Source organism: Mycetomoellerius zeteki, unplaced genomic scaffold, assembly GCF_001594055.1.
Source record: "Mycetomoellerius zeteki isolate Tzet28-1 unplaced genomic scaffold, Tzet1.0 scaffold32, whole genome shotgun sequence".
Taxonomy (NCBI): domain Eukaryota; kingdom Metazoa; phylum Arthropoda; class Insecta; order Hymenoptera; family Formicidae; genus Mycetomoellerius; species Mycetomoellerius zeteki.
In genome coordinates, this window is record NW_017257305.1 from 112,942 (window position 1) to 127,850 (window position 14,909).

General features: G+C 34.3%; 1 protein-coding gene across 1 annotated transcript in view; it reads left to right on the forward strand.

Moving 5' to 3' along the window:
* Positions 1 to 14,909, forward strand: part of LOC108724990 (zinc finger FYVE domain-containing protein 9) — a 152,750-nt gene that overhangs the window by 73,571 nt on the left and 64,270 nt on the right. The window contains exon 3 of the mRNA XM_018451735.1: positions 4,141 to 4,315. Within this exon, the coding sequence (XP_018307237.1) occupies positions 4,141 to 4,315 (175 nt within the window). The remainder of the gene's footprint in view (positions 1 to 4,140; positions 4,316 to 14,909) is intronic.

The following is a 14,909-nucleotide window of genomic DNA, read 5'->3' on the forward strand; positions in this document are numbered from 1 at the left end:
TTTTTTACGTTCTTACGGACATACTTACATACATATATTACATGTATTACAGGGAAGGGAAAGAAATTAAAATATATTAAAAAAAAATCTTATATTTTATTTTTAAACTCGATACAATTCCTTTTGGCGTTGCGACCACCAGTTGTATATTTTAAATACATTTTGTAACGTAAGCAGGGACGGCACATTTACCATCTTACGCGATCGACCACAAGGGGCACTCATTCAGCCGTCTAACGGCATAGAGTTATTATGTTTCACATAATAAACGCCCGCACACACACGCACGCACGCACGCACACTCAGACTCTCTCTCTTTCTCTCTTTCTCTCTCTCTCTCTCTCTCTCTCTCTGTCCTTACCTTGCAGAGATTCGTTTTCTTTATGCATCGTAACTTGATGGATAAATTTTCTCGAGTTAAAATTTTGCTTCTACTTTGAATCATAGTTTTAGGACGTACGAGTATGTAGCTTTTAAAGATTTATAATTAGGACGTATGTACAGCCATTGACAAAATTATTAGGCACCTTATTTATTTAACAATTTCTTCAATTTATAAGGAAATAAATAACACTATCTTTATAAATGTTATCATTTATTTCTTAAATAATCATATAAACTAATATTTGCTTGGTCCGCCATTATTTTTTATGACTTCTGCTATTCTTTTAGGTAAGCTATGTACTAATCTTTCGCATATAGTAGGTGATATTTTCTCCCATTCTTCGAAAATCGCTTTCTTGAGCTCAGTAATTGAAGTGCACTTGCGAGCGCGGACATGTTTCTTCAAATGAGCCCATAGATGCTCAATTGGATTGAGATCTGGACTCTGTGGTGGCCATTCAAATTCGTATTATTCGAAGTCGAAATGCACACTAAACAGTTTTGTACATATTATCATTTCTCTAAGAAACTTATATGCCTCAGTTGCTTGACCTTCTCACAAAGTCAGTAGCATGAAAACAACACGCAAATAGAGAGCTTATGCACATTCAGTTGTGAAAAATTTAGAAAAAGCAAGGGTGCCTAATAATTTTGTCAATGGCTGTATACTCTAGAGATTTATAATAGAGATTTATAATAGATTTATAATATAATTTTAATCTAATTAATTGAGCTCCTACGTTGAGCTTGTTGGCAGTTATTGGAAAATTTCCTATTTTTAGGTTCAAAAGAAGGTTTCTAAATAGAAACTGTAGAAGATTAAGTAATGTTAAAATCGTACTTAATCTTCTACAGTTTCTATTGAGAAAATTTCTTTTGAACCTAAAAATAGGAAATTTTACAATAATTGCGAACAGACTCAACGTAGGAACTCAATTCATTAGATTAGAACCTATTATAAATCTTTGGAGTCTACATACGTCCTAATTATAAATCTTTAGAAGCTACATACTCGTACATCCTAAAACTATGGTTCAAAGTGGAAGCAAAATTTTAACTTGGGGAAATTTATCCGTCAAGTTACGACGTATAAAGAAAACGAATCTCTGCAAGGTAAGTGAGAGAGAGGGAGAGAGAGAGAGGGGGGGAGAGAGAAAGAGAGAGTCTGAGTGTGCGTACGTGCATGTGTGTGCGTGTGTGCGGGCGTTTATTATGTGAAATCTAATAACTCTATATCCTTAGACGGCTGAATGAGTGCCCCTTGTGGTCGCTCGCGTCAGACGGTGAGTGCGCCGCCCCTGCTTACCTCCTATACGCGACCTATGATTCGGTAACTTTATTCTTTAATAACTCAAAAAGTAAGCGTTGAATAAAACTTTCGTAGAGGAAAAATGGTCTCAGAATTCAGTCAGGAACACGTCTTTGCAAGGACACGGGTTTATTCTGAATCACCCTGTATGTATGTTGTCGGAACATGATTTTTTTCTAAAATGAAATGTAATTTGTCAAAAAGATCTATTGATTATATCGATATATTACTATCAATAATAAAAATTTATTATCATATTCGAAAAACTTTATGATATTTCAAAGAGTATCACCAAGAAAAAAATCTCTGTTTCAAAGATCGTGTTAAAATCGGAGAAACGAAGAAAAGGTTGCGTTCTCTATAAATTAGAATGGAAGAGGCCATTCTTTATTTTCATTATATTCATAGAATATTATAAATTCATTCTGTTGCAATTGAAATAAATATGTAATGTAAATATTTATTATAATTATGTAAACAGTTACATATATACTATTAAATAAAATATATACGCATATAATATATATTTTTATATACATATATTTATTATATATCTATATATGTAATTATATATTTATGTATGTATATACCATATATTTCAATTTTTTTTAACTGTATTGCATAAATTGTAGCTTATAGAAAGTTACGTGATAAGAATCGGAAATATATACATTTGTGATATTTGCATTACTAGAAAGCTGCCTCGTATATCTGTACTCTGAAAAGTAGATGATATCCCTAAAAAATCATAAAAATGAAAAGGTCAGACTATGTTCAAAAAAAATCCTCAAAAATTTAAACGTTTATAAATTTAAATGATTATCTAAAATAATATATTATCATGAAAAGTAACTGATATATTATTAATAAAGGTACCAGTTCAAAGTGAATATATGTATAAAGTATATCTAAATTTAATAATATATTACCATGAAGAATAACTGATATGTTATTCAAGATGCAAGTTTAAAATGAAAATACATACATATAAGTAAAACAGATTACAATTTGATTCTAGGAAATAGGTGCGATATGTTATTCTTAGTGCACAAAATATAAAAGTCGTTTATTGAGGTTTGGTTTGAAATTTATACTAGCCCGTGCAATGAAAAATAATTGCTTGTAATTCTAGAGTACCAATTTGTTGTGACTCGGAAAAAGAACATGGCCGCCTGGTCTCAAAAAACTTTCGAGAGATGGAACAAATAATTCAAATAAAAGAGTTATGAAAATGGTTTTTTACATTAAAAACCTCCCATCTTTCTTTAGTAAAATTTCGAATTTTCGTATCAACTTCCGATTTTTTATTTATTATGCCGTATTTTCAGCGAGTAATTTATTGATAAAAAACGTTGCCTTATTGCATGAAACGAATAAATATTAAGTAAACTCATAAATTCATAAATAAGAAGTTCTCAATTCAATACAAGAAGCTATACATTTAAAGAGTTTACTGATTATTTGGCGTAATATTCACTTCGTTATAGAGCTTTTAAAAATACGGTTCTAATGTAATACTTTTCGTACTTCAAGTAACACTTACTCTGTAAAAACTTCGACATTATTTCTAAGTGGACACTGAGAAACTCATCAAAATTTTTTGAGACCAGGCGGCCATGTTCTTTTTCCGAGTTATTACAAATTGGTACTGTGGAATTACAAGCAATTATTTTTCATTGTACGGGCTAGTATAAATTTCAAATCAAATCTCAATGAACAACTTTTATATTTTGTGCACTCAGAATAACATGTCGCACTTATTTTCTAGAATCAAATTATAATCTGTTATACTTATATGTATGTATTTTCATTTTAAACTTGCACCTTGAATAACATATCAGTTATTCTTCATGGTAATATATTATTAAATTTAGATAATATATACTTTATATATTCACTTTGAACTAGTACCTTTATTAATAATATATCAGTTACTTTTTATGGTAATATATTATATTATTTTAGATAATCATTTTAATTTATAAACGTTTAAATTTTTGAGGATCTTTCTTTGAACTTTTTTTTGGCCTGACCTTTTCATTTTTATGATTTTTTAGGGTGTGAATATTATTAGACTATTGTATAAATTGCGCAATTACCGTGCTGTGTAACGCTCTCATTATTCGTACATTATATTATTGTTTTTTAATATAATTATAATTTATATTTATGCTTATAATACTTATATTTATAATTATTTCAAAACATTGAAAACAATCTTTGTAATATTGTAATATTGAAAATAATCTTTAAAATTTATTGATTTTTCTAATTTCTTTCTATCGTCCTTTAAAGAGCATAGAAATTCCTCTTACCAACATTATTGTTTAAAAATATATTAATTATAAAAAAGAATTATATTTCTTTATGTATGTCTGTCTAATAAATGTGTTTGTTGAAGAATTGAACAAATGTTGATATTAGAAGTATTTAACAAATGGTTATAGGACAGACAGCCTAATCCAAATAATCCCATGGAGTACTGTTCAACTGTACCACCCTTGCAACAGTTAGCGGGCGGTTTGCCGCCACCACCAACGGTGATGGTACCTGTGGGTGTTCTAAAGAGAGAGGGTTCGAAACATCGTGCAGAAGGACAAAAATCTGTAATATTCAGTGATGGTAGGTAATCATTATTTACAGTATATTAATATTAATGATGTTCTTAATTCTTTCTTTTTCGTTCTTTTTCTCTTATTAATGTTAATTATTTTTGAAATAATTACTTCTATTTTATAATAAACCCAAATAGAGCCCAGCCTGTCGAAAATAGAATTTAAAGTATTTGATTTATACTATGTCAGCAGAATAGTAACAGAATTGTTCTATTGATTAGACATACATTCGTACAACGCTATTGAACAATTGGCTGGAGGAAATGTAATAGAATTTAGCAAAACTGAATGACAGACTGACAGAAGAAACAAATCTGGAGTATATTCTGACAACAAATTATTGACAGAAATTGAATAGATCTGTCAAACGTTGTTAGATTATTGATAGAAACCGAATCTGTGTTGTCACTTAATATTTGCAGGACTGCCGCCAAGTGATATCCATCTATTTCTTGTATTTAAAATTTACCGGGCTCTCTATATAGGATATTTTGCATAAATTGCAAAATAGTAGAACTTCTTGACTGACAATAAGTTTAATCCGATTTACCTGCTCATGAGAGATGATCCTATAGATCTGGGATATCTTGTATATTAATATCTTTTAATAAAACAGTTTAAAATTATTTCCTTAGGCGAATTTACTTGGTTTCTGATGACAACCTGCTATTAGATCTTGTAGATTGTAGACAAGTATTATTATCACCAGTTTTGTTCTAATTTTGTGACAAATTGCTAACAGGCTGTCAACATTTTGTTACCTGATAAATACACACATAGGAAAGTATTTGAATGCTTACATTTTTAACATTTATGAATGAAATATGTATTTCAAATTGAAGCATTTAAAATAATATGTCAAGAGATGCGATATTGTCGATTAGCCTCGGTAGTCTTAAAGGTTTAGGACTCTCGTACGGAATACGGGAGATCCGGGTTTGACTCCCGGCCGAGGTTTTCGCAATAAATTTATTTACAGTTTTTCATTATCTTTCTAATATGATACCGGATTGAGCATCAAAATTATTAAAATTTATTTATCAATTTAATTTACTTTATGATATCATTACAGTAGTTTAATTGCGTTTATAAGTACGGAAAACCAATTCGGCGCGCAGTTCGAATGACTACAAATATGGTATATTTGCATATACATGTGTAGTATATGTATATATAGTTCACATTGAATTATTTAAGCATTAAAGATCTAGCTTCGATATATGCTTTAATATTCTTACTTGTTGTGTATTCACATATACAGTCTTAATAAATTATTTATTATAGTTTTTATTGTTATTTATATTGTACATGCCGTTTCTTATTTAGTTATCAATAAATAATAGCCCAGTCAATCTAGCTGAATTTTGGGGGTAACTTCAACAATTTTGAAAGGATTTGCGATTTTTTAATATGTTGTAGAGTTCGGATCCCTAGTGAAAAATTCAAATTTGCAACCTCGAGACAGGAGCCAATACGCCGCCATTTTGAAAAAAAGGTGATAAAAATACGTTTTTTTTTAAATAACTCCTTTTCCGTCACTTCTATGGTCAAACTAGGTCCTACGAAAGTTGCAGAGAAAAAAATTTTCTACAACTTTTGTCTAAAACATTTTTTTGGACGACAAAAAGTTCACGAATTATTGTAGTACAAAATTGAGAAAATATAGAAATTCGTTCACTTCTATTCGAATGTTTTGAAATTTCTGACAATCCAGACAGCACGGAATATTTATGATATATATTTATTATTCTTTATTTTTTCAAATGTTATATAAATATTTTATACATGTTTTATATAAAGCATACTAATTTTAATACTATTTATAATAAATATTTATTGTCTGTGCAATCTAAGACCACAAAAAATATTTACAAAGTATTCAAAATAAGTCTTATAAATATTTACGAATATGTTGTAAATATGTTAGAAATATTGGGTCTGTCTTAGAAATGCGGGTCAGGTAGTCTAGTCAGACACGTTTATAAGGTTCGATGGTTTTCCCCTTTTCCTTTATACGAAACATCTGTCCTTTGTGTTTTATAAAACAGTGTTAAATGGATAATAAAAAATATGTTAAGTGAATATTTAGAGGACGTTTGTATGTTTTAAAGTATGCTATTGGGGTTTTTTCTACAGAAAGAAAATGAGTATAAATTAATTTATACTTATTTTTACTTTACTTCTGATGTATTTTCATTTTTATCGTGCTTTTTTTTATAGGAGTTCTTATTCCTTTTAATAATGTCGGTATAGGCATATGTCCTTCAATTTTGTGTATATCTTGCGTCGAATTTACTATTAAGTATACTGGATCTATCATTAAATCAGAAAAAAAGATTATATCATATAAAATTGTAAATATGTTTATATTATTATACATTATACTATGTTTATATTACTTTGTTATGTGTATATTATAAACATAAAAAACATGTTTATATTATATACTGTAACATTTCATATAGGTGATAATATACGGGGTCCTAATTTTTTAAATAATGCATTACGATTTCGAAAACTATGGTAGATATGGTAAAATGTTTCAAACAAAAGTTGTATGGTTCGGAAGGAGACATAAGAAAATACCATTGATTTGACTTTGAATAGCGTCGTTAAGGTCAGGTCAGATCACATCGATTTTAAATCGAACTCTATATTTCTTATTCCAGAATCTAATAACTGATAGCAAGAGCTTTTCAAAACATTATAATAAAGTTATTTTTCATTATGTACTTTTTGAGTAAGGCTTGAAAGTTATAGTATCGCCAGTATTAGCATTACGCAAGGAGTCCGATCGATGGCTAAAACCTCTTAAATGTTGTTCAGAACCATGTCTTGGATAACATTTGTCAAGATCAAAATCATTGGAGGTTGTACCTCTTATTTTCATTTTACGTAAAAATTCTTACAAAAATGAAAATAAGAGATATAACCTCAAATGACTTTGATCTTAACAAATGTTATCATACAACTTTTGTTTGAAATACGTTTCTGTGTCTACCATAATTTTCGAGAAATCTTAATGTATTATTTAAAATGGGACATCCTGTATATATTTAACATATGCTTATAGTTTATTTGGTGTATTATTTATTATTATTGTTTGTTATTAGTTTATTATTATTATTATTTATTTATTTATATTTGTTGTTATTAATTAATATTTATTATTATTTATTATTGAAAATACCGAATATCAAATATCGATGTACGATTAACTTTAATAAGATCTGTTTTGACCGTAGGCGTGATGGGAAAGGAGTAATAAAAAAAACGTATTTTGACCGCTTTTTTCTATATTTCCTCAACTTTGTACTATAATAACTCATGAATTTTTTGTCGTCCAAAAAAATGTTTTAGACAAAAGTTATAGGAAATTTTTTTCTCTGCAACTTTCATAGGACCTAGTTTGACCATAGAAGTGACGGAAAAGGAGTTATTTAAAAAAAACGTATTTTTATCACCTTTTTTTTCAAGATGGCGGCGTATTGGCTCCTGTCTCGAAGTCGCAAATTTGAATTTTTCATTAGGGGCCCGAACTCTACAACATATTCAACAATCGCGAATCCTTTCAAAATTGTTGGTGTCCGATTCTAGATTGACTGGGCTATAACGTTTATTCGTAATTGTACAATATACGAGAGCAGGAAATTATTTAATGGGTAAACATTATCTAATAGTTTTGTTGACATTCCATTCTTGCATTCAAAGGAGCGTTTATATGTAATTATTATGCATCAGTTCTTCACAACTTAATATTATTTTATCGTAGATAAATAAAGATAAGGCGAGGTTTTGTCTATATACATATTTATTAGGAGTGTGATTTAGTTCTGAGATTTTTTTTTCTCAACAACTGATTTATTTAAACAAGATAATGAACGAATATCTTAATCAAAGTATTTTGTATAATTTTTCCTTGTATAACTCCCATTTTTCTGGCAAAATATGGATTCCGCGACGATAAAAAGATTCTTCTTTGGAATTGATCCAATTTTCAACAAATTTTCGCACATCTTCGAAATTATAAATGTGTATATCTCCTAGAGTATGTTGCATTGACTAGAACAAGGAAAAATCAGATGGAGTAATGTCTGGTTGATAATACGCGAGATGTGGTAAGACTTCCCATTCCAGCTCTAATAGCGTTTGCTTCACTGATAATGCAACATGAGGTCGAGCATTGTTGTGAAGGATCACTTTGCGTCGTTTACTCGCAATTAGAGATCGTTTTTGGTCTATAATGCTTGCTTCAGTTTGTACAATTGTTGTCGATAACGATCAGCGGTGACAGTTTCTTTCGGATTTAACAGTTCATAGTACACAACACCTTCTTGATCCCACCAAATACACAATAATATCTTTGAATCGTAAATATTGCGCCTCGAAGTGAATGTTGCTGGTTAGCCTGGATCAACCCATGATTTTTTTCGTTTGGGATCAATATAGATCCATTTTTCATTCCCAGTAACAATTCGATACAAAAATTTTTTTTTGTCTGGCGATCAATGAAATGCAAATGCGCAATCAGTTCGCAATGGCATTTTCCGATAACTGATGTGGAACTTATTTTCCTTTGTTAATCTTTCTCATATTATGTAACTGTTGTACGATCAACATTTGATTCTCTGGCAAGTTCTGAAGTGGATTGTGCTGGATTTTCGTTCAATAATGCTTGCAAATTTGCATTTTCCAGCTTTTTTGGTTGTCCCGAGCGATGATTGTTAACATTGAAATCACCACTTTGGTATCGTTTGAACCAATATTTACATGTCTTAATGGATGGAGCAACTATATTACTATAAGTTTCTATCAGAACTCTATGCTCTTATGCCGCCGTTTTTTTCTGATTAAAAAACAAAAGCAACGCATATCGGAAATGCTGTTTAGGAAGCTCTATTTTTAAAATGATATAAACACGATGTTTTTACTGGATCTGTTATTAGTAAATGACTAAATATCATGGAGTAATAGTAAAGCATTAAGAAACAATAGCTGCGATTGGAATGTCTTCGACAACACTGACATTAGTGCCATTTCTTGCAAACCCTCAAAGCTAAATTACCCTGCTAATAAATATGAATCATCAATATAATCAGCATGATATAATGTCCAAGATTTGTCAAACACAATCTACGAAGAATTAATAGATATTGCGACTACCAGTAATCAATATTTCAGAGAAAATAGGTGATGATTATTTGATATAACTATATAAAGAGAGAAGGAACATTTTTACATGACACAAAACATGGAGATTTTATAGATAATGAAATAAAAAGTGATGCATAGATAGTGATCTCATCCATTATGATAAAGATAAAATTCTTGGTAAGTATATAGAATTTTCATTGCTATATGATATAGTATTCCAATGTGTATCTGATAGTCTTTTTTCATTTTTATCTATGTATAAAATGGTCATCAAAAGTTAATATAAATATATTGCGACCTCACTCACGAGCGTGGTGCCACTTCGTCGCGCGTTCGCGAGTATTGCTCTACCTCTCTTTAGTCGATACCTTCATGACAACATTAAAAAGGCTCAACACCACAACGGCTTTCTCAAATTTTACATACTCTAAACTTCACGTCAATGATTGGGCGCCAGGCACGAGAGAGCGTGCCCCTCTTTCTTAAATTTTTTCGGTACGTTCTCACTCGAAAATACTGAGGTGTAGAGACTCACGAACGCGGATGGCTCTAATAGCTGACTGCTCAGCCACGATAATGGCAGAGGGGGTGGCTCGTGATCGGGAACGGAGGATCTTTTGGAGAACGAGTAAGGCGAGACAACAGTAAAGTAGGTAGAATTAATAACAATGAGATAATAACAAATATATTCTCTGAATCAATTACACGGTTTCCGACATACAGGCAGACGGATTGACTCTGTGGTATGCAAGCGCTCTGGCCTTCGCGATACGTTCTCGACGGTATTAAGTAACCGCTCCTCTTCTCTGATGGACGAGCTCTCGACTCTAGCGTAATTCTACGCGACGCATGTATCGCGGTTACGGAGATCCATGGCGCAGTTACGAAAATCTTCGGAATGCGTGAACACGCGAGAACATCCTTTGAAACCCAGGATCTACTACGACGACGATAGTATGCGACACGAAACGATGACGCAACAGTACGATACAAAATTACGGCATAACAATACGATACAAAATTATGACGCGACGATACGATACAGAATTATGACGCGTCGATACGATACAGAATTATGACGCGTCAATACGATACAGAATGACTTGGCTGTGGTTGCGGCGGGCGTGCAAAATAACGGACTCGAAATTATAGCGAAACCAAGACGATATCGGACGGGATGGCACGATCACGCGGTGCGCGCGTGCAGCCGCGACGCAGTTACTCGCGAAAGGATCCAACCCCACGGGATCCAACAACAATTTCGCGGATACGTGCGATCCCTCCGATTCGGAAATTGGCGGCTTTACAATACGTTACGTTTGTCTCACCACGAAGTCCTCTCGGTACTCTCGTTGTCTCAAACGACGTCCTGCGTCCTCTCGCACGTGTGTATCGGGTCGAGTCCACAGCACAAGTGTCGGACCCGAGGTCCCTTCGGGGGCGCGCAGGCGACCGTGGGCCCACGTGATAAGTCTTATCGGCCCTGATTGGTCGCGGGCTATCTCGCGAGCTTCCGCGAGATAGCCCGCGACTTGCTATCGCGTCGCGCGCCCTAGATCCTTGAGCGCGCGGGATTCGACTTAACGTGGTTTCGGCTGCTCGCAACGGTCCTCTCTGGCCTACTCTTGCCGGCGTGTCGTCAGGAATCGATGTGTTCCCGTGCAGACGGACTCGCCTTCCGGATCCGACGTCTCCTTTCGGCAGAGGCTTCCTTGCTGTACCGACAGCGGGGTCCCTCGCTCGTCCTATGGCAGAGGGTGGCCATCCTCTCGTGTCGCTTCAGTCGCTCCCGCGGCATAATCGCCTGTAAGGAGTTCAGCTACAGGAAAACAAGTTATGCTCAGGGCATTAGCTCGATAATATAGAATGGTATCACCTGTGCGCTATCCCTCCTCTGGGTAGCCTCGGGCTGCCTAATATGGTCTTCTATTCTCTTCTTTGCCGCCTCCTTGAGATGGTGAGGATGTGTCGCACATTAAATTACCTACTGCAGCCGCCGATACTAAAAATATCCACAAAAAGAAACAACAATATCACGCGAAACGCAACGACAAAAATCTTCAAATTATCACTCGAAAATCGCAACAAGCGTCGGCACGCCCGCCCTCCGTGTCGGAAGGACACAGGACAAATTTGCCGCGCTACTTCGGCCAGGTCGAATGACCCTTGTGACGGACGGTGAAAAACGTCATATCACAATATATAGGTGAGTGCGTGCGTGCGTGCTTGCGTGCGTTATGTGCGCATATACAGAGTGTTCAAAAAAGATCGGGACACTGAATATACTCGAACGGGTGACATTTTTGAAAGAAATGTTTCAGATAAAAAAAAGTTGTAAGGTATAAAATGATCTATTTACAGATCTTATCAGTTTGACCTCGGGTAGAGTCGCCAAGGTCAGGTCAAAATCAAATCGATTTTTTGAAATGGGTCACCCTATTTTTGTTTCCAGACTTTAGTAATTGATGTTAAAAGCTTTTCAAACTATAATAAAATAATTTTTCTTTGAGTACTTTTCGAGTTATAAGGCATGAAATTTACAATAGAGCCAGCATTAGCATTACCAAAAGTGTCTGACCAACGGTTAAAACTTTTTAAATATTGTTCAGAACATGACCTGGATAACAACATTTACCTAAAAAAACATTTTTTACGTAAAAATGATTTTTTAGTGCAAAAATGAAAATAACAGGAATAATCTCCAATGACCTTGATTTTAACAAACGTTATCCAGAACATGATCTTGAACAACATTCAAAAGATTTTAGCCGTCGCTTGGACACATTGGGTAATGCTAATGTCGGTGGTACAGTAATTTCCAAACTTTATAACTTGAAAAGTACTTAATAGAAAATAACTTTATTATAGTGTTTTGAAAAGCTCTTGACACCAGCTATTAGATTCTGAAATAAAAAATAGGGTGTTTCGTTTAAAAAAATTGATTTGACTTTAACTTAACCTTGGCGACGCCACGAGATCTGTGTAAATAGATTTTTTTATATTATATCTTACAACTTTTGTCTGAAACATTTCTTTCAAAAACGTTATCCTCCCGAGTAAATCTGGGATCCCGACCTTTTTTGAATACTCTGTATATACATATAAATTCACATAGAATCATACAAGTATTTGCAAAAACCTGCACATTTCAAGCCGATTCCTGCGAGCGCTGCCTACTGTCCCCCCACTACCGCTCGAGGCTCGGCGGCCTAGTTGCCGATTGCACGCGCGACATTGTGGCTCAGGAGCGTGTTTCTATACCAGAAATACACTAGGAGCGCACCTTCCGCCAAATCATTATTGAAATATGTTCTTTATTAAATAATTTAATTCTATTAACATAATGTAATGTTTCGTCGTCCGACATCATCGATGATACATGTGTTCTTTTCAATATACTTTATAATGGCTTATTTTTATCTATACGACTTACAAGGAAAAGGACGCAACTGTCCCCCTCCGATCTTAATGATCTTTTAGTATGTTTTTTCCAGACAAAAATAAGCGACAAGTATTTTTTTTATACGTGCCCATACGCACTTTTAAGGGATGAAACATCCTTTAGAAGAAAATCGGTTTTTCTCTTTCGAAGCGGATATCGTCGAAACTGTAAGAGATAGAAAAAAATGTTTGAAATAAAAGTTGCATGGTTTCAAGAGTACTTTATAATACAAAAGAAAAAATTTTTTTATTTTTTTTATTTGTCTATCCCACCATTTGACTTTTTTTCTTAAATTCTGATTTTTTTTTATAATAAAAAGAAAGATTATCTTAAGACGAATTCAACCATGTGTGATAAAGTTATTTTCCAAAGTACCATTTTTGAGAAATAATTAAAAACGCCTCTATACGCACGCCATCCGTACTCCTTCACGCAGCACGTTCGTGATATTGCGTATTTTCGCATAAACAGGAAGCAACGCTGTAATCATACAAATATTTTGAACTCTGCGGACGTCTAATCACAGAAATTTTTATCACACATGGCTAGACAGCACTTAACGTCTGGATGATAACATAGTGTCAAGATCGAAAGTCGTGTATTATGTAATTGTAAGACGAAAGGTGCAGAGTGTACGTCGCACTTATATGAATTACATTTATTGTTTGACGTACAAATTGAATTAATGTCTTGTAAAATCATATTACTTTATTTAAAGTAAAGGAGGAGAATCGAAGAAAATTAGAATGGATGTAAATAATCGATGATGTGAATGAGTGCATTCTATTCACGCATCATATATTTCTTATTTGTTATATATAAAATGATAAATAAAGGAAAAAATAAATAATACTGTTATGTCCGTGCTATTTCGGTTTGTCAAGCAATGATATAAACGTTATCGCTTTGGGGGCGTTGATTTTATTAGTAGAATGTTAGTGGAATAGTGCATTTGCAGTATCTATTAATAATAATTAGGAGACATGTACGTTCCTTGTACTGCTTGTGACAAGCCTCATCAGCTAAAAGTATGTCATTATTTATTATTAATAATATTTATAATTGTATCAAATAACATAAGGCTTCACAAATCTTAAAACAAAATGTAGAAAATCACTATGTGCTAACACAGTAAACAGTGCATTAGTTGTGTAATTAAATACTATATAAGTTGAAACAACCTAACTCCCGTTGCTTGGACGTAGCTCGTCGGTTAATGCGGTCGGAAACGCGAGAGGTTCGTATCGGAGAAGGAAGGCACTTACAATGATATTACGCGTACAGGCAATTTCGCAGTGAATATTTATTTAATCAGAAAGAAACAAAACGGACATGTACATTATACGTGAAATTAGACAATGATAAAATAACGAATCGTTAACGCAACATATATGAACGCAAAACGGCATATAATCCACGCGGCTGGACTTTGAACGCTTCACAAAGATTAACGAAAAACGTCTTATCCTGCAGGCGGTCGGAATGCGAATGCAAGTGTTCGAAACGGACGCGCGAACGCGGTAACATAAACTTTATCAACGGTATGTACAACGCGTAAATGTAAGCTGCACCGTAACGCGAATGCTGGCAGCGAATCGACGCGCGGCGTCGCGGTCCCGCAATCGTGGCGCGATTCACGGATAGCGAGTCCGTGCGGTGGCGCGCCCTAGCTAGCTGACGCGCGAGCGCGGAAATGCAAATGCGAGTACGATACGGCGGCCACCCAATCGTGGCGCGGCGCGGGCGCGGCGTGTAGATTGCGCGAATGGGCGCGTTGGATCGCGTGGTTCAAACTCCCCGTGATCGGCAGGATGTCAGGAACTCCTGACCGGAGACGGAGAACACTCTCCACCCCCGTTGGTCCGGCCGGACACGACTAGAGTCGGTACTGGATAGGAAGCTGTCGGTTTACGTCCGGGAACGCCCGGAAGGAGGCTGAGAACGTCTCTCGACCCCCGTATCGTTTAGACAGCGGTTCGGAAGCCCAGCGGTTACTGTCGGAGAA